The 26,299-nt window shown below is 38.6% G+C and overlaps 1 protein-coding gene across 6 annotated transcripts in view; it reads left to right on the top strand.

Moving 5' to 3' along the window:
* The window catches only part of IRAG2 (inositol 1,4,5-triphosphate receptor associated 2), a 1,240,358-nt gene that overhangs the window by 224,526 nt on the left and 989,533 nt on the right, over nt 1-26,299 (top strand). For all 6 annotated transcript variants that reach the window (XM_044087670.1, XM_044087672.1, XM_044087673.1 and 3 more), the window contains exon 7: nt 17,875-17,953. In XM_044087670.1, the coding sequence (XP_043943605.1) occupies nt 17,875-17,953 (79 nt within the window). The remainder of the gene's footprint in view (nt 1-17,874; nt 17,954-26,299) is intronic.

Genomic DNA, 26,299 nt, shown 5'->3' with positions numbered 1-26,299 from the left:
CTCTTACTTCAACAGACTTTCCAGCTGATTTTAAATCTGCTTTTAGACTACTCTTCCCTCAAAAAATCTCCATAGGTGTTGAATGTATATGGACCCGTCTGTAATCTCTGCCCCATTACTAAAGTATTTGAAACATTTCTGTATAGGCAATTACTAAAACACTTAAGTAACCTTGGATTACTTGCTGTGATACCCAGAATGGCTTCCACAATTCTTGTAGTACCTTTACAGCCCTACTAACTGCTTACAGATAACATTTATTGTAACATCAATGCAGCCTGTTCACAACAGGTCTCTTTGTAAATATAACCAGGGCCTTCAAAAAAAATATATACAATCTTACTCAACAAACTTAATTTGTAGACAACTCCATAAAGTGGTATAAAAACCATCTAAACAGAACCTTCCATGTCTACCTTAACTAATGCATTTCATCCACAATGGGCTTACCTCAATATAAGTGTGCCTCAGGAATCAGTACTGGGGCCTTTCATCCACAATGGGCTTACCTCAATATAAGTGTGCCTCAGGAATCAGTACTGGGGCCTTTCATCCACAATGGGCTTACCTCAATATAAGTGTGCCTCAGGAATCAGTACTGGGGCCTTTCATCCACAATGGGCTTACCTCAATATAAGTGTGCCTCAGGAATCCGTACTGGGGCCTCTTCATTTTATTTCCTCTTTGACCTCAACCTGGATCTGCCAGAGCTAAAGCTTATATACACTGAAGACGTACTATTCTACAGTTGAGTAATTCACATCAAGCTCTTCAAATTGGATTGCAAAATAGCTTCACTCAGCTTTTGTGTCTGGTCAGATGGCAATCTCCACAAAGGACAGTAAAACAAATGCGAATTTCTCTTCACCAAAAAGGTATCTGACATCCCTACCCTCCTCATTAAAGACCATGGAAATATTATGCCTGATATAAATGAACAAAAATGCCTAGGCTTAATTCTTGACTCAGCCCCCTGCTTCACTCCACTTAATGACTATATAACTAATAAAATACTTGGTCAATACAAATGTGCTATACAATTAGCTATTTGCTGTCCACTAAAGCTCATTCAGTAATTACTAAAAATGTAATATTACCAACACTAGAACATGGCCTTCCATTTCTTGTCCTACACTCGGCCCATAATACCCATAGGAGAGACCGTGTTGAAAACTAAGCCTGTAGATTTATACTACAGGGCCAAGCCCCTAATACATCACAGCTGACTAAATGAAAAACGCTAATTTTCTCTGTTTCTAACAAGGCTACACTGTTGGTAACTGCACTTATTTTCACGGTCCTTAAAGTGAGGGTAGTGTCCCCATTAAAAGGAAAACCGCCTATACAAGAAAACATCTATGTTCTCAGAAACTATGACTGTTTTCAACCTTGTTCACCCATGCTTCAAAATATTGGGAGAAAACATTCTCCAGATTTGGTCTTGCTGCATGGAATCACCTGCTTTCTGACATTAAAAAGTTGGAAATTGTTGGCGACTTTTAAGAATACACTCAAAGAATATCTTATTGCTGAATTCATTTGCAAATGCTACAACAGCATCTTGAAGACACATCAGTAGCAATTGCTACTGGGATCACAGGATGACTCCTTTGTTTCAGCTGTAGTTTCTTTATAACAAAATTGTAACCATATGCTATTCTTCAATAGAGTTAAACCATTGTGCCTTGTTCTCAGGTTGTGACTGAAAATTATCAATAGACCAGCTCTCATCTAGTTATCAAAAAGCAATAAATGAATAAAATCTCTACATTCCTTTAAGTGTGTATTTAAAGTAGCTGTATGAATGAAGGACCATCTTGAGGAACTGAAAATCCTGTAGCATGTTAAGAGCCAGTACTAAGACTTAAAATATTAACATATATACAGAATGATATTTGCACATCCAATATTCATCCTCTACAGTTAACTGAATTGGTGGATGTTATTTTAGCTTTACATCAGCCAACATAGTGGATTTTGGGACTCCCAGTTCAGAGATCTTGCTATTGGTGTGTGGAGAACTGATAACCATTTGTATGCTTTGCCTGCTTGCCTCGGGGATTTCTCATGGAACCCCAAGAATGAACAAACAAGTGCTTGCATCAAGGCAATCGGCTAGTTTTGTAGGCTGAATGACTTTGAAACCTTTTGTAATTCCAAGGAAAAGTTATGTTAGCAAATCACTGGACTTGAGCATTGCTGATATTCCAGATAGGCAGTTTAGTTCATTAGGACAACAAGGCAGTGTCTGTCTACTGGCATGATTTCTCAGGGCTCATAGGGTTCTGTACTTCATAAAAAAAAAAAAAAATTAAAAAAATGTATAGTAGTAGAGGTTACACCATGGTAGATGACAAAAAAAAGCAACTCCAGGACTGGAATCATGCCTTGAAACTGTCCCAAGGCTTTCTTGGAAAGAGAAATTCATTCTTATGGATGGTGTGACTCTGAACTGCCTTTGAGAAAACAAAAAGATAATCACTTATCTTATTTTAACATTATATATCCTTTTTACATGGAGCTGAAGTACGAGACAGGCAGTTATTCACTAACCTAATGGATGGTCACAAAATACACAAGGTAGTGTGTCTGCTGCAATTTTGAATGCAAATATAGGACTCTGGTGCTATGGGTGGCACCTATTAGGCAGGTGATGTAGGCTGCATATAAACTAGGATAGGCATTACTGGGAGTCGAGCAGATACTCGCAAAAGGGAGACCCCTAGAGCATCAGTACTAGAGTAAGTTCCAGCAACTTTGGAGAAGATGTAGCTGGGGAGTATTAATAGAAAAGTCTTCTGGATACAAAGCTGCATTAAGCAGATTTATTCATGAACGATTTACAGCAGCATTTTGAGAAACACTATAAAAAGCATATCTAAACTGCCAAACTCAAACAGCTAGTATGTACAAATATATAAATCCTCAAAACTTAGTTGTCAGGGCATGTGTTTTAGAATACTCAACAATACTTGACAATTTTTTTTTCTCTTTTATCATGAACAGTTGTTATAGATTCCACATCTATGGAGTCATGCTGATGTTCTTCATCTCACATTGCTGCAGTCCTTACTTATGGGTAGTCCGCTGTCCTCGGTCGGCCCGAATACCAAAGTATTAGGCTGACGTCGGTCATGGGCGCACAGCCCTGACATCAGAGCGTCAGGGTATAAAAGCGCATGACCGACGTCATATCCTCAGTCTTTTTTGCCGCATGGTCCGATGCAGAAGCAGCGTTGCAAGTGCCGTTCGGCTTTCTGAAATTTTTCATTTTCGGAGTTTCAGACATACCAAGTTGGGCTAAGTACCCCGTTGGGGAGCATTTTTGTTTTTTCTTGCCTCAGTTATTTACCGGATGTCAGAAAAAGTGAATAATTGTATTTCTTGTGGGAAGCAGATACCGCATAGGGATTACCACTCACTTTGTATCCCTTGCTTGGGACCGGAGCACGTAGTTGGGTGTCGGTTTTGTGCTAGGTTTAATAAGCGCACTATTAAGAGAAGGCTAGATTGCGCTAGGTTAGTCTTTGGCAAACGGTGTAATTATAATATGCCGTCGGATCCTCCGACGCCCGCTTCCATGAAGAAGCGTAAAGACAAATCTGTAAAGCCTAGACAGGATGATTCGTCCATTTCGGATGCCGGTCCTTTAGAGACTGCAGTGGAACAGGTGGATCCGGCTGAAGTTTCTGTTGAGTCTCAGGGGGAAACCTTGATTTTACAGGATGTGGCCTCACAGGAGTCAGGTCAGGCTGAAGGGGCCTCTCAGGTTACTATTCTCCCTTCTTTGCCTAAGGGGGTTAGGCCTTCTGCTACTGTTTCTAGGGCTCCTTCTAAGGGCAGGTCTGTTTTGCCTTCTTCTGGAGTTAGTTCTGGTTCTTCAGGGTCTGTACCTAAGAAGCATATGCTTAAAATGGCAGAAGATTTGATTACTTTAATTAGAGGTTCCATGCCCCCTCCTGATAAGAGGCCCAGGGTAGAACCAGAGTTGGAAATTTTGGAGCAGGCCTCAGATGATTCTGAGTCTTCTGCTGAAGATATTCAAGATTTTCCTCCTTATTCGGATTCCGATGCAGAGGATTCTACTCCTTCTGCTTCCCCTCCAGAGGATTTTTCTTTTTCAGAAACCTTACACTCTATGAGGGAACATTTTCGGTGGGAAGGACAGGATTACTCAGATTCCAGAAAGAGGCTTAGAGAGTTCTTGTTTTTACCACAGCACAGACCCTTGGCTATTCCTCCTGTTTTGGATGTTGTTCAGGATGTTTTTTCGGAGGCTTCATTTAATCCAGATTCTATGCCTCCTGCACCAGTTAAACCGGACAGGTATTATAGGGTACCTGAGGCTCATAAATACCTATATAAGAGTCCAAGGGTGGACCCAGAAACTATTAGTCAGGGACCTAAGGGTGTTAGGGCTTCTGTTGTAAAGAATCCGGTTCCTCTAGATAAGGAAGCTAGAGCTTTGGACAGATGGGGTAAGAAGGTGTACACCTCTTCTACTTTAGCAATGAGGGCTTTAAATTGCCAGTTTCATATGTTGAAATATCAGAATTTCCTCCTTTCTCAGCTAAAATCTAAAGTGGATGCTTTGGCAGAGGGCATAGAGTGTAAAGAATTGCAAGATTTGGTGCATGTTTCTGAACAGGTGGGGAAACATTCTTTGCAGTGTGGCTCTGATGCTTTGCAGGCTTCTTCTAGAGTGGCTGCCACTGGTTCAGTTCTTCGTAGGCATGCCTGGCTTAAGGATCAGAATTTATCTGAGCATGTTAAGTCTAGAATTCTGGATGCCCCTTTACAGTCCGAAGTTTTGTTTGGTCCTCCTGTGGAGTCTGTTTTGAAGAAAATGGAGGACAAGGCTAAGTCTATGCAGACTGTTAAAGATTTTTTGCAGGTTCAACCTCCTAAGTTTAGTAGAAATTGGCCTGCTAAGGGGTGGACGTACCCTTCTTCTGATTCCCAGTCTAGGGGTAGATCTAGGTGTGGTAGGGGCAGAGCTCAGAGTACCTTTAGGCCTAGAACATGGAGTTCGCCTGCTCAATCTGCTGGTGAGGGTAGGGGCCAGTCCTTTCGTAAACAGGCCCAATGACCTGCATTTTCAGCTGCCAGATTCTTCTTGCCTGGCAGCTCCTTTGGGAGGAAAGCTAGCTCTCTTCAAGCAAAATTGGTTTTTAATCACCCAAGACAAATTGGTGTTGGACATTATAAACAAAGGTTACAAGTTTTATTTCCATACATTGCCTCCTTTCAAGGGTATGCCAGATATTCCTCCTCGGCAAAGGATGGAGGCTCACAAACAGATTTCATTACTTCTTCACATGGGAGCCATACAGCCAGTACCTCCTTCAGAAGTGGGTCTAGGGTTTTATTCCCGCCTGTTTCTAGTACCAAAGAAAGGGAACACGTGGAGACCGATTTTGGATTTATCTCTCCTCAACACTTATTTGGACATTCCAAAGTTCAAAATGTTGACATTACAACAGCTTTTGCCTCTGCTGGGAAAAGATCACTGGATGGTAACTCTGGATCTAAAAGAGGCTTATCTTCATGTTCCTATCAGGCCCAGTTGCAGGAAGTACCTGCGTTTTCGAGCTGGAAATTTACATTATCAGTTCTCTGCATTGCCCTTTGGCTTATCTACTGCGCCCAGAGTGTTCACAAAGGTTCTGGCTCCAGTGATAGCCTTTTTCAGGATGGAAGGAATACAAATTTATCCTTATTTGGACGATTGCCTGATTATTGCACAAGACAAGGACGAGCTTCTTCAGCATCTATAGTATGTGATGGTAGTGTTAAGATGCCTAGGGTATTCTGTGAACGAAACAAAGTCCAGTCTAGTACCCTCTCAGGACATGTGCTTTCTGGGTGTGAGACTGAATACAGCTTCCCAGATGGCCTTTTGACCCCGGACAAACAGAAAAGTCTTTCACTTTATTTCCATCAAATGTCTCTACAGTCCAGGCTGACTGCAAGGACAGTCCTTCAAGCCTTGGGGTTCATGGCATCTTGTATTCTGGTGCTTCCCAATGCCAAATTGCATATGAGGAAGCTTCAATGGTATCTCAAAAATCTATGGACACAACACTGCCAGGATCTAGACACTGTCATTCAAATGATACCTTGCATTCAGAAGGAATTTTTGTGGTGGGCTCAGGAATGTCACCTAAACAAGGGACTCTCTGTGACCCGACCAGAGGCGAGTCAGATTCTAACGACGGATGCCTCGGACAAGGCTTGGGGAGCACACCTCAATGGGAAATGGGTGCAAGACACGTGGCCTGCCAGACTTCAACATTTGCATATCAACTTGAAGGAGATGTTAGCAGTACAATTTGCATTAATGGCTTTCAAGGATTTACTTCACCCAGGGCAGGTGTTGATTCTAACAGACAACACAACTGTCATGTGGTACATCAACAAGCAAGGGGGAACTCATTCGTATCCTCTTTGCAGACAAGCGATGATTTTGTGGGAGACAGCTCTCAGTTACAACCTCAATCTTCAGGCAAGATTTCTACCAGGAGCACAGAACTCCTTAGCAGATGTATTGAGCAGACAAATAGTGGATCCTCACGAGTGGAAATTGGATCCTCAGGTATTTCAAAAGTTGACAGTGTCATGGGGAACTCCAGACATAGATCTGTTCGCTTCTCCACTAAATTACCAGTTGCCAAAGTTTTCCACAAAAAGGTTTCATCCCACAGCTTGGAAGGTGGACGCTCTGTCATTCAGTTGGAACAATCTTCATGTATATGCCTTTCCACCTCTACCTTTTCTGCCCAAGGTTCTCTTGAAGGCCAGACAAGATGTTAAATAAATTTGTTAGAGTCAGACTGTAAAAATCATTGAGTTATTCAAACACAATGTCAATTAATAACAAACAATAATGCAGGAGCAACTCAGATATCACTAATGTACATTAGGAGGCAAAAAACCATACACAAAGTTTGTATAGAATTTTGACTGCTTTATTGACCAAAACACATTGGTTATATACATTTCATTATCAGTTTTGCCCACCTTACTGGTGTGGTCAGTGACAGGGTCTTTACATCATAGTTATTCATAAAAAGTGCTGATTTTGTGTTTTTCAAAAAGTCCTTTTCCCATGAGAATGTTGCAGCCTTGCAGACAGCTGGTCAGTCACGATGACCTCCTGAGGATGTAGCCAATTCAAGGTTCTCTGATTAGTTCAAATACAATAGATGTAAGTCTTCCTTAAAGCCTCCTTTTGTTTCTCTTGTCTATCAGAGATAGTGCGCACAAAGCACTTCCCTGGTGGAGGCAGGAAAGAGGACATACATGCAAACAGATTTATTATTTTCCAACTTTGCAAAATAATCTTTACTTGAAAGACATGAGCCAGACTGCATCTGCAAGCTGCCAAGGTCAAATTTCTGATTACACTGCAGCTTGTACTTCAAGCAATAATATGCAGGTTTATTTTTACTGTTATTCTAGTAAGACAGAATTAAATGCATTAAGTACATTTATTCCTAACTAAAGCACACATTTCTCTATATATTTGATCATACAACTTATATGTGTTTGGATGATTAAATACACATCTTCCTAAGCAGCACACATTGTAAATATATTTTCTAGGCAGCATGTATGTAAATATATTTTCTAAGCAGCACATTGTAAATATATTTTCTAGGCAGCATGTAGATTTTTCTAACATTCTCCCTCCTTTTAATGCATTTAATACTGTTTAAAACATAAACAATATTATTTCATTCCTCAGCCTTTCCCTTTCAAGGGCTTTCAGCTAAGTAAGTCATTGGTTTTATATTTCAGAAAAGCATCATTTGAAATTAATCTTTTAATTTCAACACTTTGGTAAAGAGTTTCAGTAGCAGATATATCAACAAATTTTTGATTAATCTTTTCATGCAGGGAATTTCACAGTAAACACATGTTCCTATTAGGAGTATACCCACACAAATAGCAATTAAATGTTTAATAGGATGGAACCCCACCCCACCCAAACAGATTCTGGAAAAAGTCCGTCAGTGGGTTTGGGCCTGGTTTAGTCATTGCTGATACTTGCTGAATTACCTCTAGGTGGTCATTGATTTCATGTTGGTTGTCTGGAATGTCAGCATTCTTCTTCGTGTACCACCTCTTGCCGCTAGGGTGAAGTAAAGAGCCATTCGATTTTGTAGCACAACAGTTTTTATTGCATTCAGTTCATTAGTCACCAATTCTAGGGTGGAAAAAGTTGCATTGTTCATGACTTTTGACAGCTTTCTCAGCTCCCAGATCGATTTGACTGCTCCATAGGCTGGTGGCATTCCTGCCCTGGATATAACACTGTTGCCCAGGTTCATATGAGTCAATTTACTTTTGTCTTTCACTGAATTATGGCCTTTTAACCAGCTTCGATTTTACCAACTGGATTCACAGGGTTTTTTCTCACTGGACCTTCAGATTCTCGAGCTGTTTCCTTACGTTTCATATTTTACCCAAAGGTAATTCTGCAGTATGTCTTATTGCTGAAACCAGATAACCCAAAAACAACTGCCGGACCAATTCTCAGGTAACCATTTATATGCCTTTTTCCCACAAATAAAATCATTACTTTGGTACTGATACGTGTTATCCCTGCATGAAACATTTTTCTATTCCTAATAGACAATTGCTTAGTTAAGACTAGATTGTCACATACTGCATTTAATGTAGTTTTCATTGAACTCAGATATGAATCATGGTTTGTATTACAAACAGTACCCCCACTTTTGACTTTAATGTAACATTTATAAGACATTGTTATATTACCATTACTCCAGCCCACCTGGAGGGTATTATTCTCATACAATTTCTTTTTGTGTGAACAGGTAAAAATAAAGCAATTTTGTCCTGTGATCTCACGGTGCCTGTGTCAAATAACAGGTTTTCCCAAGTTTCATTTATTCCCAAGGGGACAGCAGACATTAAAAGTCCTCCATATGCTGTGGGTATTGCAGTACAGACCCAGCAATTTGAAATGTTCATAGTCTCTACATAAACTCGTTTCATAGCCAGGTATGTGTTAAAGTTTGGGTGCCAGTCTGTAGCCAGTCCTTCATCACGTTTTATTAATTTTACTTCTGTAGTTATATGCAAGAAAAACCATAACAACAAAAAGGTTACTACAAACATAGTTATTAAGTGTATGATCAGTAGGCCAGTGAACCAATGTCTCTGGGGTTGTTTCACATTTTATTTATTCTGCCTCTGGCCATTCTGTTCCTGTGGTATGTCCAAACTGAATTTCTTAACAGGTTTGCAATGGGTTAAATGAACCCAAGATGATCTCTCAGCAATTTTCACTGCAGTGGGTGTTGCCAACAGTACCTGGTACGGACCTTCCCACCTTGGACTCGCCCAGTTCTTTTCTTTATGACTTTCAGCCAAATCCAGGACCCGGGTCAGCACGGCTTCTGGTTTTGTTTCTTGTTTTATCTGAAAAGAGTTCAACTGCAAAACAGTCTTATTTATAACAGTTTCTTTATTTAATTAGCTAGTGAACTGTCAGCCTCCAGCCCTGCAGGCATGAGAGCTTTTACTGAGGCACATAATATGCCCTTCCAAATACTACTTTAAAGGGGATCAAACCCTTTACATTTGTTACTGTTTTTCATGCTCAGCAATGCTAGAGGTAAACAGCAAATCCAATTCTTCTGAGTCTTACTCATCAACTTTCTTAACTTGTTTTTTTAAAATCCCATTGTACCTCTCCACCAGTCCTGCTGACTGTGGGTGGTAAGCACAGTGATTCCTTAAGGAAAAGCTTCTACCCATTTTGAAAACATATCTATGATCACTAAACAGTATTTTTCCCTCCACATTTATTCAACTCTATGAAGTCCATACAAATAGTATGGAATGGATATGGTGGTGTAGGGAAACTCCTTGCTTGTTTTAAATGCTCCTTGTGCATGGTGCTTTGTTACAAGTATGACAAGCTGCACAAAATTTTATTGTATAATTTATGTATCCATATGTTTGGAATATTTTATTTACTAACTGTACCATCCCCTGTTGAGACATGGCTCTGCCCATGGCTCAACAAAGCTGCATTTTAAATAAATTAGACGGTAATATTAAATTGCACCTTGTTTTACCCAGTTTTGTTTTTTGCTGTTGTAGTAAGCATTTGCATTGTTTTTAACATGTTTAAATCTAAAATCTCAAAGGGCTGTAATTTTTCAAAAAATAAAGTTCCTGAGTCTGAGGCTGCTTGCTTTGCAGCTGCATCAGCTCGTGCATTACCTTTGAAATCTTATCCTGTTGTTTTGTATGAGCTACACATTTACAAATAGCTACTTTAGTAGGCAACTGAATAGATTCTAATAGCTCCAAAATAAATTGCGCATGATTAATAGGTTTTTCACTGGATGTAATCATCCCTCTATTTTCTTTATTATTGTGCAAACACATGCACTGTAGAAAAGCATACTGATTATCAGTATATATGTTTACTTTTGCCTTTTACTAAAATACATGCTTCTGTCAAGATTACCAGTTCTGCTGCTTGAGCATACAAGTTGTGTGGCAAAGTTTGTGCTTCTAAATTTTTAGTGTCTGTAACTACTGCATACCCCACCAGATTTTTCCTGTAGGACCCCTTCTGCATGAGCCATTCACGTAATATGTCACCTCAGCATTGTCCAAGGGCATATCTGTAAGATCTTGTCTAGGTAAAGCTAACTGTTTATATGAGGTTGACTCAGCAGTATGGTCATACATGAAAGATGTCTAGCAGGAGAAAGGTATGCAACTTTTTCTTGTGGCAGAATTATTGCAACTGCATGAGGCATTCTCAATGTGAAAGGGTGGAATAACACCATTGAGGCTGAAGCCTGTACTGCCATTGCTGCTGCAACTACTGCTTGTACACAGTGAGGCAAAGATTGCACCACTGGGTCTAACTGTAATGAATAGTAAGCTATGGGGCATTGCTTATCCCCATGTTGCTGCTTTAATACTGATGTCATGTACCATTGCTTACAATCTATGGTCTAAAAACGTTTGTGATAACTTGGAAGTCTTAAAACTAATGAAGAAGCTATTAACTGCTTCAACCTGCAGAAAGCCATTTCTGCTTTTGTTTTTCATTGTAAAATAATTTGGTACCCAGTTCCAACAAAAATTAGTTGTACCTAGGAAAGACATTATTTCTTTTTAGTTGTTGGTTTGGGTGCTTGCAAAATTGCTGTTTTTTTCCTTTCTCTTTTCCCACTATTTAGTATTTTACCTTTACTGAATATCACATATTCCAGGTATCTAACCTGTTTTTTTTTTCCCAAAGTTTGTAACTTACTCTTGTTTACTTTGTGTCCTTGTATTACTAAAAATTTTAACAATGCTACTGTATTCACCCTGCACTGCTGCTGGGTGCTGCTAAAGATGTCATTTACATAAAGTAGTACTTGGCTGCCCCTGGTGGAGAAAACCCTGCCAGGTTGCTAGCCATCTCTTGTGCGAATATCGTTGGACTTTCACTATATCCCTGTGGTAGTCGGGTGTAATATACCTTTTGCCCTGAAATGTAAATGCAAACCAATGCTGGCTGTCAGGGTGGATAGGTATTGAGAAAAATGCATTGCTAATATCTACCACAGTGAAATATTTCTCAAATCATTTAATAAGGTATGTGGGTCTGGCATACTGCATTATTCACAGCTTATAAATCTTGTACCATCTGCCATTCCCGTTTGCTTTTTCTTAACAGGAAATAGGGTGTATCACATGGTGAATCAGGAGATTCTACCAGTACTTTTTTGAGTAATGCTGCTTATTATAGGCTTAATTTCTACTTTTGCATTCTTTCCCAAAATGTATTGTTTTTTCTGTGGTCTAAAAGCTGACTTTGGGGTAATTGTAACTGGTCCTGCTGCTTGAATAAGCCCTACATTTGACTTGCCTGTTGACCACAGAGTTGTTGGAATTTTACACAAGGCCTTTTCTTTTCTTTTAATAAAATGCTAATCAGCTGTCCTTACTAGATTGCAAGTGTACAGCTGTATGTGTCTGTGTCAACCAATTCAGTTTTGTTTTCATATCCCTTGTCCTGACATTTTTAAATCAGTCTGTTTTCCCATTTTGTTACCTTTTTTTCTAAGTCTGCCCATTTAAAACTTTTGTTTTTGTCAAGCTGACATGTGGCAGTCTATTGGACTTATACAATCTCATGAACTCCTGAGGTAATGAACAGCTTACTACACTGTTTCCCTCAGTATCCCAGCATAAAGTTTGTAATATTAATTTGTCAGCAGGATTTTTACTTATATTTTTTATTAGGTCCTGGTGTGCTACAGTAGTATGGAGTACAATGTAACCAGTGCTGCTGATCAGTGTCAAGGGAGGGTACCTTACTGATGGCTACGTTTATCAGTTCTTTGGTTACTGCCCTGGACCAATCATAACTAGGTCCTGGCTGTACCAATAATAGGCTTCACCCTCTGATCACACCACAAGAGCATTCATTCGTCTTTGTGCTTCCATACCCTGCATGGTAGGAACTACTGCTATGCCAAATATCTGCACAAGGTCTTTTCCCAGTAAGTTTACTGGATATTTTTGCAGAAACTACAATTTTACTTTTCTGAGTCATACCTGAAACAGGGTCAGTTATTGCTATATTATGGGAAAGTGGTTCCCTGTATAGCTGTCTATTTGCTGCTTTTACTAATATATAATTAGGTGATTTAGAATGTTTTGGTAACTTGGAGGGTGTATCAAAGTCCGTGGCTCCTGAGTCACACAGGAATTTGACCTTTCTTCCCTCCACCAGAAGTGTTACTTCTGGTTTTGTATTTGCTAGGTAGAGCTCCAGGCTCAACAATGCTAAATCTAAAATTTTATTTTCATTTTATTCTTTACATCTGTTTGTACTTGCTCTATTCCCTCTACTACATTCACATTTTCTTTTTCTTTATTAACCTTTCCTCATGATTTTGGTTATTATCACTATTATATAGTCAGTCCACATCTCCTTTATCTTCTGTTATTGCTTTCTTATTTTGTTTATAGTCCCTAGCTAGATGCCCTTTTACCTGACTGTAATACAAATACTTCAGCTCCGTCTTCAACAGTGAAGACTTGTGCCCTTTTTCTTTTTACTATTAAAGTGTCTTTCAGTACGTCTAGCATACTCAAGTAAGGCTTGCAGCCTGTTTGTTCAGTGATTTATCATATGCCTTGTAATAAAACTACTAACAGAGGCAATGCAACCTTTTAAAATGTATATATATATATATTTTTTTAATTGTTATTTTAAGCATTTTAATAATCTAGCATAATATCCATCTACTGTCTCATTTTCCTGTTGTAGGCATTAATTAATGCAAGTCCAGTCTACTCTAAGTTTTCATTTTCAGAGATTCTGTCTGTTAGACCTTTTACTCTGTTGTCTAAAAATGTTTCAGAATTTTTAAGCTTTTGTTTTTTTTTGCCTGACGCCCTGCATCAGATTAAAACTTGTTTAAGGAGTTTAACTAGTGAAAGTTTATCTAGTTTACTATCAAATTTATAGTTGTTAACACATTTTGCAAAATATCTCACATTATCTGCTCTCTGTAATTGCATATATTTTGCATCTTCTGTCACGTGACCCTTTAGTGCATTCATTTTCCATGTCTCTGAAAGAGAAAAAAAAGGAAGAGAGAGAGAGAGAGAGAGAGAGAGAAAAAAAACAACAGAACTGTTACGTAACCCTTTCTCTTGTACCACGTGGTATCTCTATTCCCGTATTCACAGTAGTGTCTAGAATGACTGTTTACTTTGTTTTGCTTTATTTCCTGTTCTATGACTCAAGATACAATACTTGACTACCTCTCCCTGCTATCACAAACCTTAGCAATAGCACAGTGTAACCTGGTCCCTGATCTAAAACAAAAACAAAGAGAGGAATTCTGCTTACCCGAGCCTCCTGCTTATGTTTGATAGGCTTTTAGGACCCAGTTTTCCCAGATCAGATAAGTGGACAGCCTCTTTAGGCACGACAATTCAGTCGGAGGTCTTTCCTTCTTCTAGACTTCAATACCACCTATATATTCTGACCTGTAGCAATTCCGTCCGAAGGACCAAGATGTTAAATAAATTTGTTAGAGTCAGACTGTAAAAATCATTGAGTTATTCAAACACAATGTCAATTAATAACAAACAATAATGCAGGAGCAACTCAGATATCACTAATGTACATTAGGAGGCAAAAAACCATACACAAAGTTTGTATAGAATTTTGACTGCTTTATTGACCAAAACACATTGGTTATATACATTTCATTATCAGTTTTGCCCACCTTACTGGTGTGGTCAGTGACAGGGTCTTTACATCATAGTTATTCATAAAAAGTGCTGATTTTGTGTTTTTCAAAAAGTCCTTTTCCCATGAGAATGTTGCAGCCTTGCAGACAGCTGGTCAGTCACGATGACCTCCTGAGGATGTAGCCAATTCAAGGTTCTCTGATTAGTTCAAATACAATAGATGTAAGTCTTCCTTAAAGCCTCCTTTTGTTTCTCTTGTCCCCAGCTCGCACTATCAGAGATAGTCTGGTGGAGGCAGGAAAGAGGACATACATGCAAACAGATTTATTATTTTCCAACTTTGCAAAATAATCTTTACTTGAAAGACATGAGCCAGACTGCATCTGCAAGCTGCCAAGGTCAAATTTCTGATTACACTGCAGCTTGTACTTCAAGCAATAATATGCAGGTTTATTTTTACTGTTATTCTAGTAAGACAGAATTAAATGCATTAAGTACATTTATTCCTAACTAAAGCACACATTTCTCTATATATTTGATCATACAACTTATATGTGTTTGGATGATTAAATACACATCTTCCTAAGCAGCACACATTGTAAATATATTTTTCTAGGCAGCATGTATGTAAATATATTTTCTAAGCAGCACACATTGTAAATATATTTTTCTAGGCAGCATGTAGATTTTTCTAACACAAGACAAGCCATCCATGATTCTGATAGCACCGGATTGGCCTCGACAACACTGGTACCCACTACTGAGGAGTTTGGTCCGAGAGCCTCCATGGCCTCTGCCTTTGATTCCACACCTTTTGTCTCAGGAGGGCAATCACTTCCTCAATGTCAGGATTCAGTCTCTGCATCTAACAGCCTGGCATATTCTGTTTTAGATTCTGGAGGTTCTCAGCTTCCACAACAAGTTTTGAATGTTATTTTGGAGGCCAGGAGGCCTAGTACAAGGAAAGTTTATGCTGATAAATGGAGGAGATTTTTTATTTGGAGCAAAGGGAAGGACTTTGATGTTTCCAAGCCTAATTTAAGTGCTTCCTTACAATATCTTACTGAGTTATTAGACAAAGGTTTGTCCTTCTCCTCCATAAAGGTTCATGCTGCAGCCATTTCGGCTAATTATGACTGTGACCCTCCTTTATTCTCTCATCCTTTGTTTAAACAGTTTCTCAGAGGGGCAAAGAACATAAGACCCCCACGTAAAGCTCCTACTCCTGCTTGGGATCTCAATTTTGTGTTGGAAAAGCTTACTCTACAACCTTTTGAGCCTGCAGCTACTGCCGAGTTAAAGTATTTGTCATGGAAAACTGCTTTTTTGTTGGCCATTACTTCTGCAAGAAGGGTTTCTGAATTACAGGCCCTTATGGCAGTGGAGCCTTTCTTGATTTTTCATAAGGATAGGGTGTCTTTGCATACTAATCCTTCCTTTATGCCTAAAGTGGTTTCTAGTGTGGCCTTAAACCAAACTATTCATTTGCCTACTTTTTATGCAAATCCTCAAAATAAAGGGAGAAGATTTTGCATACTTTGGATATTCACAGGCAGTTGCGTTATTATTTGAGCAGAACCAAGGAGTTCAGACAGTCTCAGCAGTTGTTTGTTTCTTTTGCTTTGGGTTCACAGGGTAGACCTGTTTCAAAACAAACTATTTCTAAATGGATTGGGTTTTGTATTTCTTTTGTTATTCCCATCATGGTAAAGAGATTCCGACTGGAATCAGACCTCATTCCACTAGAGCTACTGCAACTTCTACTGCCTTTCTAAGGGGGGTAGCTACAAAGGATATTTTGGAAGCAGCCACTTGGAGTTCAGTACATACTTTTTCTAAACATTACCACCTTCCTCTTTATTCTAAGTCTAGGGCTGGATTTGCCACTGCAATATTACAGGGCATTTTAGCAGCCCCTAATGCTTTATGATTTTTCCAACCTCCCTTTCCCGTTGCTTTGGGATTCTACCCATAAGTAAGGACTGCAGCAATGTGAGATGAAGAACATAGTACAGTTTTGTACCTACCATAAATGTAGATGTTCGAAGATCCACATTGCTGCAGTCCAGTTTTCCCTCCCTCCTTCCCCTCTGTAGCTTAGCATGGTTATATGGTTTGGGTGATGGCTGTAGTTGGGCATATCTTTTGGGAAGGTACTCTGTTTTTTGGCTGTGGCATTTCTTTTAGGGCCTTCTGACATCTGGGGCAAGAAAAGACTGAGGATATGACGTCGGTCATGCGCTTTTATACCCTGACGCTCTGATGTCAGGGCTGTGCGCCCATGACCGACGTCAGCCTAATACTTTGGTATTCGGGCCGACCGAGGACAGCGGACTACCCATAAGTAAGGACTGCAGCAATGTGGATCTTCGAACATCTACATTTATAGTAGGTACAAAACTGTACTTTTCTTTCTTAGCCAGTTGCTATAAATCCCCCATCTATGATCAATATAAACTATTCCTTGCAAACCAATGGTACATGAAGCATCTCTCTCATATTAAAGGTCTTTTACTATCCCCGCAAACCAATGGGTACATGAAGCATCTCTCTCGTATTAAAGGTCTTTTACTACCCCACAAGCTTTGCTATCCCAGCTCTGTGCTTTCTTTCCCTGCTGCATAGTATCACATGACCAGCACTGCTTGTTTGTGTGTCTACATAGAAAGCAGGCTTGTTTTTCCCTCCTTACTTATAATTCTAAGTAACCTATCTTAACTCGGCCAGAGAAATCCCTGCTAAAAGTGAAGGGGTATTCCTGGAACAAAATGAAGGTCTACTGGCTGTCAACTGCAGAGAAATGAGAGGTCTGATTAGCTGTCTCCCCAGTCAGGGAATGAGTAGGCTGTATGGTGGTTGCCCTTGTTTGTAGGCAAATAGGCTAGCATATGTTACCCTGGAAGGAGGAATGAATGGGTTGACAGGATGCTGGCTGGAAGAGGCCATATGGTCATGTTTGCAGGTGTGAAGTAGAAAACCATGTATTAAGGAAAATATAGATGAGACATTTGCTACCGCACATTTCTGAGGGCAGCTGTTCTTCCAACCATCCATCCCTGAATATAATCATCATCCTTGGTTGTACTAGTTCCAGGACAGGGGCTGTACTTCTTGAAACTGCACCATCTGAGTTTGCCTCTTTTTAGGAACACTTCCCTTTCATCTTATTATAGTGCTGTCATCCAGTGGTGTTGCCAGAATTATTGTTCTCATCTCTGATGATGAATGGATAAGTTACTGGGGTACTGTCAAATTTAATTTTCTTAAAAGGCAACACTGCATGAAAGGGGTCTGGAATATGGCCATCTCTTAATAGAGAACACTAGCAGTATATGTTGAGTATGTGCCCTGAAGGTTAATGCTGTGAATTCACCACATGACTGTGTAACTTGTGAAGTACTGTATGAAGTTAACTGCATTGTACAAAGTAGAAATGCATTCCTATTGGACAAGCTGCACTGTGATTATGCTGAGTGCAAACAATAAGGGAGCCATGTTCTAAGGTGTTTTTATATTGACTGTACCATTCATCATGCTGCAGTTCATAAAGCCTCTTTCTGAAGTATATTGCATTAGCAAGCACTTGCCTAAAAATAACAAGAGATTTTTTTCACTTAGCAATAAAGAAATCCAGTATCTTGAATATAACCACAGGAAGCTTGGAAGCATTTGGAGGAGAAGTGTCCAAAGGAGACCTGTAAGCAGTTTATCTTTTACTTGCATCTATAAGTGGAAGTGATAGCAGCTTTGATACTGACTTTAGAATTTATTTCTCTGAAATCCTGTGATCAAAGTGTTGCCTTGTTTTGATGGCAGAATTCACCAGTTTGACTCTTGAAGCATTGTGAGTCAGCAGTTACACTTCAAATAATCCCAAGCTTTTTAGTGCAAATTAAATAAGTGGATTTTGTCATTGAGTTTGTAGTTTTGAATTTCCAGTTCCAAACAGTACTCCGTACATTGCATGCCTGCATCATATAAGGGCTGTTTTTATCTACTGGTTTGTTTTTTTATAACGCTTGCTGCTGCTGGTATGCAATTGCACTATGGCATCTTTTTCCACAAAACATGCTGACACTAATTACCTCTTAAACCAACATTGCTTTATCAGCATTTCTGAAACCGACTGATATGTTGCATGCCACACACATTAAAACCGGGTAAAGACCATTGGACGTCATCTACATAATGGAACAACTTCCTGTAATGTATGAATGAGATGTATGTAGTTCATGCTAACAGTACAGGGAATGTAGTTTTTGTAAATTGAGTCTCTTAAGTAATTTTATATGTTTAAACATAAAGTTTCTTACTGATTCATTTCATATCCTCCAACTTCACCACATGCATGTTTTTATGCAGGTGTACTGCTAATTATACAGTTTTTTTATTTATTTATTTATTTATTGACATTTGTTTACTGAGAAAGTCAGATTGGACCATGAGTACCCATTTTCAGCATAGGCCTACTCTTACTACATAGAAATGTAATAAAAAAAAGAAAATAGATACATGACAAATAATGAGAAAATATTAAATACTTGAAAAGGAAAAATAGTTAACAGATGAGTACAGTTTTGACATTAGGACATATTCAAAACAGTATGCATTGCTCAAGAATAGAGTACAAAAAATATAATAGTCGATTTTATATTTCTGCCTCTAGAAGGATATGTAGTGATGCTCATTGGAGGGGAAGTGGAATAGGGGATGAGCTAAGTAATACAGGTAGTAAAAAGTGAAAGGGAAAAGGAATAAGAAAAAAGACCATGAGAAGAATAAGAGAATGTGGAGAGGTGAGATAGGGATGAGTGACGTGTGAAGAAGAGAGGAAATCGATGAAGGCAAGCATGATGTGAATGTGGAGACGTACAAGGACGAGTGAAGTGCTGAGATGAGAGAGGAAACGGATGAAGAAAGAGACCTGGAATGAAGAAATGATGGAATAGATAATTGGAATATTCAAAGGAGATATGGAATTAGTTCTGAGGTAGGTGAAATTGGAGTGTAAGGAAGGAGAGGCATAGGATTAAGGGATTTAGCTTGGTTTAGAGTATATGCAGATCAAGATTTGGAGAGGAAATCTTTAAGTGTATGTTTGAAGGATGGCAGCTTGTCGTGCCCATAGCTGGCTTTTGGCACCAGTGAACCCTGTGGTCACTGGGGGGCCTTATCTTCATAATTTGTAACCTATCTGTCAAACTAACAAAAGGTAGTACGGTCATTTAATATTTTACCACTGACGTAATGCCCCTGGCTAAGTTAAACCATGCTGGTGGACATTCTTTCTACTGAAACTAACAACATAGCCAGCTTTGGGTGCCTGCAACACCCATGGCTGCAGGGGACCCCTTAACCATCCTTGACTGTCTAGGGGCTACACAAAAGTTGCTGCTGGTTGGGGAAAATAAGGAGGAAAATTTCCTAAACAAATTTCCCTTTAACCCGAGGGGGCTGTGATATGACCCTGTTAAGATAAAGCTGATAATGAACATGAGCAAAGTAAGCCTGGGGAGATCAGCAGCCCGGAGTGACTGATCTCCATGCAACCTTGAATTTTAGGAAAAGCAGATGCTCCCAATCTTCAGGGGTGGTTTTCTCTTTCAGGGAGTTTTATTAAAAAAAACACCAATACTACAACTCTAAACTTCTTTGGTGAAGAATTTTGCTCAATGCCAAAATTAACAGCAGACTAACATCTCAAAATCAGGAAAATGTTTTAAATATTACTGTCATTCACTTAAGTTAATAGAATAACACTTTTTGCATCAGCAAGCATTTTTGGACAATACCAGGTGTAAAACTCTGACTGGATTTACTGTCTAATCCTGAAAGGTTTACCAGCAAGCCAAACTTTTTTTATGAAGGACGGAGCAAAGTTATGGAAGCTCTCTGAAATAAGGGACAGTTGCTGGTATGCATTACTCATGAATGAAGTAAATATGAATGAAGTAAATAAAAATAACTTATTTGTGCTGCTGTTTGATGGCTGCTAAACAGCTGTTACAAATCTGGTGTGACAGTACCAGTGTTGCACAATGTATTGCCATTTGCTGAAATCTGTGTAAAACTAGTATTGCTTTGGCTTATGCTTGTGTGCACAGGCAGAAATGTTAGGACACACACACATTATTCTTCTGGGTATAAGTAAAAATGCAGCCAACAAATAATTACATTTCCAAACTAAGGCGTAAAGTACATCATAAAACATTCAGACACTTGGAGTTTCCAGTAGGTTGGCAGCCACCACTCCCCTGACTTTATAAATGGATACAGTGAGGCCCCTTAATCATCCTTGACTGTGTGAAAAGGGGTCAATGGTTGGATTGGGAAAAATGAGAGAACTGTATTATCAGATTACGCTTTTTAGCCTGAATAGGAAAATATTGTACCCTTGTTAGGATAAAGCTGGAAATGGCATCCTCTCTCAAACCCACCCATTCCAAAATCATCCCTGTTAACATGTGAGCACAGAACATTGATGTATGTTATGTGTGGGGAGACTGTGTGGTTATTATTACTTTAATTTTCATCAATCAGACTTTAGAGGTGTGCACATGAGGTCATTGTAGCTTGTGTTTGGGTTCAGGACAGTGTGGTCATTGTTTCTTTTACTTTTCTCACAGACCTCAGATGTGTGCAAAGATGTTTACTATAGCTTGTGTAGGGGCAGTGTACTGTCTAGGGGTAACAAAGTACCACATTACTGTAGCCATTTTTTTCACTTTCCTCACATTCATATATCCAGCATGTATACAGGTGGCTACCTTTGGAAGTCAGGTGAGAGGAGTAATGCTATGTATATGTATGTCAGCAGCCACTTGAAGTCTATAACTGTAGCAGTCTGAACCTCTGCTTTCATACCAGTCTAACATCGGAGGGCTACATAGGCAGTGGCTGTCTTTTTTTTGGAGGGGGGGCAGTATTCCCAAATAGGACCGGTGTATCCTCACAACAATTATTAGTTTATCGTGAGCTATTATTTTGTTAGCTTTGAACATTAAGCCTCGGGTACAACTTGGGTCATCTTTGAAAGAAGAAAAAAAAAAGACTGAAAATCTTTTCTCACTCTTAATTTTTGTTTAGGCCACATCAGATTAAAAGGTTGGGAAAATGCTCTAAAATGCATCCCAGAGCATTCATCACCCATATGGCTTCTCGTGGCACTGGCTTAAAATGTTTTACTCTGTTGTGTTGGTCAGAAAAGGTTTGAAATGATGAAAGGAAAATGAAAGCTGAAATGCAACACACTGAATTTCTTTCCTTGGTCATAATTTCTTTTCTAGCCATCTTTGGATGAAAAAAGCTGTATAAAAAAAAAAAAATCTAAAATGCACATCAAAGCATATAGAAAGTTATGGCATCTTGAAAACGTTGAAAAGTCAGGCAAAAAGAGAGAAAAGGAAGAAAAAAGTAATGTGCATGATATGGGGCACCAAAGATGGGGGGGCAGAGAGGGGAGCACTGAAGGATGTGTTTGGGGGGGCTGGAAGAGTAGGCAATGCCTAGGGCACCATTTCACCCAAGTCCAGCCCTGTGCATACAGTTGTAATGCATCATAATTGCAACTAAATGCCAGTAGCTGTGAATGTCTCTGTGATTTGGTCCAACATAGTGTGGTACATAAGTTGTAATTTAAGAACGTTGTAGCTACCAGTCAGTCTGTGCATATTACTACTAAAAGGTTGCTTAGGGAGGGGGTGGCAGTGACAAGTTTAATACTTCCCATGGTGCCCCCAACTTGACATTTGCTGGGAGCCCCCAAAATGCTAACACTGGCCCTAGTTGTGCCTAATAGTGGTAAAGAAAAGAAAACCAATTAGGCTCCCGCTTCTTGGCACGCTTTATTAAATAAAATAAACTTTATCTACTTTATAAAACGTTTTCATCTAACACTATGGTTAGACTTCTTCAGACAAACCGACAAACATTTGTTAAATAAAACAAGCTTATTTTTATAGCAGCCTTTGATTAGAAGCCCGCTGAAATTCAAAAACCTGACGTGGCTTCTTAAAGTGACAGTGCTGTTACAATTGTGAGATAATAAAATTTACTTGTAGTCACTAAAATGATTCAAGTTTATGAAATGTGTCAGTTTAACTTATTAACGAGTGCATATATAATAAAATATATAAATGTATACATAAAACTATCAACAATTAATTGATTAAAAGATAAAAATCATACGTGAATTAAATGTATGATTTAAAAAATGTATGATTTAAAAAACATTAGAAACTAGAATAAATGAGAAGTAAAAGCTTATATAAAAAGGAATTAGTGATGTACATAATAGTGGTAGGTTCTTCCATATTTTGGCTACAGCATGGGAATAGAGACTTTGTCTAGAAGTTTTATTGGGTTTATAGACAGAGAGGAGTTCTTAGTCTTCTGATCTTGGATGTCTGTTGGGGAGGTATGACTGAAGGGTTGGGCTAAGGGCTAGGCAGCCTGTAGTTTATATATGATTGTTTGTGTTATTACAAGTTGAAGGTAGCTGAGATGCTGAGGTAGGTCAAGCCATGTGAGTGACTGGAGAGCAGTACAGTGATGTGAGTGATGAGGACCAGTGGTAGCAAACTTCATAATTTTATTATAGTATGTTTCTAGTTGTGTTTTTAATAAAGTTTGCAGGTTAATAATGATTTGAGCATCATAGAGGAGATTAGGTAAAACACAGGTAATTGCAAGAGTAGTTTTAGTGGAGTTACCCATAAATTGCTTGTTCCTGTAGAGGATTGAAAGTTCCTGGTGTGTCTTTTAATTCCATTTTGGATATGGAGTTTACATTTCAGATCATTATCTGTAGTGATGCCTTAGTAGTTTTTGTGGGCGACTATTTCTGTATTCAAGGAACTGGTTTTAAATTTTTTAACAGGGACAGTCATTTTTGATGTAAATAAAAGCAGCGTAGTTTTTTAGGGTTAAGTAAATGATGGGGTTTAATAAGTCACTTCTAGATGGACAAGTTTGTGTTATTAGCTGAAGATGTTGAATGTTATTTGAGGTACAAGTGACTGTAGAATCATCAGTGTATTGAATGAAGGGACTTTTAATTGGAGTAAGTATGGAGATCATTGATAAAAGTTTCAAAAAGAAAGGGACCGAGTATGGATCCTTGCGGAACCCATGGTACTGGCTAAGAGGAGGACTGTTTCCATTTTACCAGTTGCTGCCTGTTTGATAGGTAACTCTAAAACCATTGAAGTGAAGAGGGTGAACACCATTGTTTTGGGGGGGGTGTAGGTGGCGCACTGCATGAGCCTGTAGCTAAAGCTACACTAACTACAAAATCACCCATTAGGGCACTACCCTCACAGCACTTTTCCAGGATTATAAATGATGAAAACTTGAAAACAAATGTAATGCATACCTTACAGTGTTCCAACTGTTAAACATGTAAATAAAGCATTTGCATATTAAAGTAATCAATATAAATTATAGTGTTATATTGACAGAAATATACTCCCCTAATCTTACAGAAACTATCTTAAAATAGAGCTAGGAAGATTTAAAAAAAATGCATCCTCCATACAGAAAACTTGGCTAATATAATACAAAAAGAACAAACAATGAAGAAAAGAATATTTAGAAATGTAATAAAAAAAAAAAAGCCCTAACAGAAAAAGGACTACCACATCCATACCATCAGCAACATGTTTGAATCTACAAATCTCTTCAACATTAAATATTTTACACACATAGCACCTTAAAATAAGTCACTTAAACTACCCACTCTTCCCCAAACAAGTGCACATATCAGCACTTCAAAACATAATGTAAAGGAGCCCCAAATTATAAAAAGTTGCACTTTAAAGTGATTCACAAGTCTGTATAACTTTGCATGAAGTTCTGCTTCAGCCAGCAACTTGATGTAACCCTGCAACTCTATTTGCCCCAGACCCTGTAAAGCAAAGCAATGCTTGCATACCCCTACTGTGCTACTCCAGGACTAAAATGGAATACTACTCCCAACATAATTTCCAGACCCATCCAAGTTAACACAACAGTAGAAAAGAAAAAAACTCTCCTTATTTCTACCCTTCCATAAGGACTCCTCTCCTCAAAAGGAAATGAGCCTCCAAGTGGCACATTTCCACCCAAAGAAAAAAAAAGGCCAAAATTATGTCAGATAACTGTCTACGAATCCTGACCCTAAAGAAATACTTACAAAAACCTTAGTACTACAGTTAGTATTTTTCACAAAGGAACTTGGAAAAAATGTAAACACGCTAAAATGAAAGAGCCAAAGCCTGTGTAAGGCTACCACCAAAAATGGCTACAATGAAAATGAGTGGTCTAGGGTTTAATGTGTTTATCTTTGATTGTATGGTTAATGAATATATTCTGTGGCTTCTTATATACATGTATGTGTAATGTATGTTTATAATGTCTGCGTACATACACAGGCAAATATGCATCTAGCTGTATGTGCATGTATATACACACTAATGATAGCACCATAGAGACAAAATTTAATGGCTGGAGTACAAATATGGTAGATGCCACCAAAATATGTGATGAATCAATGGTGTTTGAATCCCACCACTGCCACCAGACATGTGACTTACTGGAGTTGCTGGCCTTATCGAGCTCTGTTTTTAATAAATATAATGGATGGATAAGATATGTATCCCTCCCAAATGCAGTTTGGCATTAAGAAGCCTAAAAATGTTCCACTGGCAACTGTTATGTATACAATGGGAGACTGGCCTTAAGTGCTTGTAGTAAATGTAAACTACTGCTTTGGACTATGACTCATCACACCCAAAATCAGCCTTAGATCACCAGTTACACAGCAGTGTTGTAGCTAATGTCTGAGCTCAGTGTTATCTGATGTAGACTTAAGTAACCAAATATTTTTTTTTATTCATACATGCTTGCAGTGTTTTGCAGGATGTATTGCTAATACCTCTGCATAAACAGTACTCCATTACTGTTTGCGTGTTACACACATTCACTATTCAGGATACTGACAACAGTATCTCCTCTCCTGAAGACTCTTACAGTAAACGAACCAGAATTGAGTTATTCTAGGTGTTAAAGCAGTCTACCTTCAAAAGCAGCTTATACCAGCATCCTCACCATTGCTACATGGATAACAATTGGTAGTATAAAAAAAGCTAATTGCCAGCATCTTCACCATTAGTTAAAAGAAAAAACAAAGAAAAATAAGTTTTAGGACTGAAAAAAATGAAATTCTGTTTTTAAAGATCTGATTGCACATACAAGGTTGTATTGCAATTGAGCAATGGAAAAAATAAATAAATGACTCTTATGGCTGGACATAAAATGATATATATGGATATACTGATGACAAAAATCTACTAACTCCAGCTGTTGTTTTTATTCCTACTTACTTAGTTTAGATGATTGATGCCACTGGATAAAAATTAAGTCCACAAACTATATGGTCCAGAAATCCTTTTGGTTATCTGCAATTAGCATTTCCCAAAGCCAAATAGCAGCCGCTCTGGTTTAGTAAACTCTACAGAGGTTAAATTTCCCAATCTAAGTAACAATTCCTAAAAGATACAATGATAGAAGCAGCTGTGGTTCAGTACACTCCTTGAAAGTTTTTTTGTTTTGTTTTTAAATCACAAATAGAATCTTTTCTACGCTCATCATATTGATCACTGTTGCAGTAGCCTCAGCTGTATGGGCTATATCCTGCCAAGGATATAACAGCAGACCAAGTTACAAAGCTTCAGTCTACTGCCCACGTACCCAAACTGGCTGGCAACTCAAACTAAGCTGAATAAAAGACATATCTGGGCACGAAGCCCTTCAGAGCTTTACTAACTTAGAAAAGTAATCTCCCTGTCACTTTTAAGGAACAACAGTCTGTTTGTGCTGTTCCTTTGCTGGGCTGATAAGTTCCCTTTGGTGAGGGGCAAAACTTCCAGTCAGTATTTTTTATTAATATTTTCATCTTCATAAAAGTTATTTTAAGGTTAGGAATTTGTGTTTTAATTGTGACAAGACTGTACTGTTCTTTTAATTGGATGCATTTTCTGTCAGTTGTTTATAGTAAGTGAACCAT

Source organism: Protopterus annectens, chromosome 11.part0 (assembly GCF_019279795.1).
Source record: "Protopterus annectens isolate FY-2018-M chromosome 11.part0, PAN1.0, whole genome shotgun sequence".
Lineage (NCBI taxonomy): Eukaryota > Metazoa > Chordata > Ceratodontiformes > Protopteridae > Protopterus > Protopterus annectens.
This window is presented reverse-complemented; position numbering and strand designations above follow the sequence as displayed.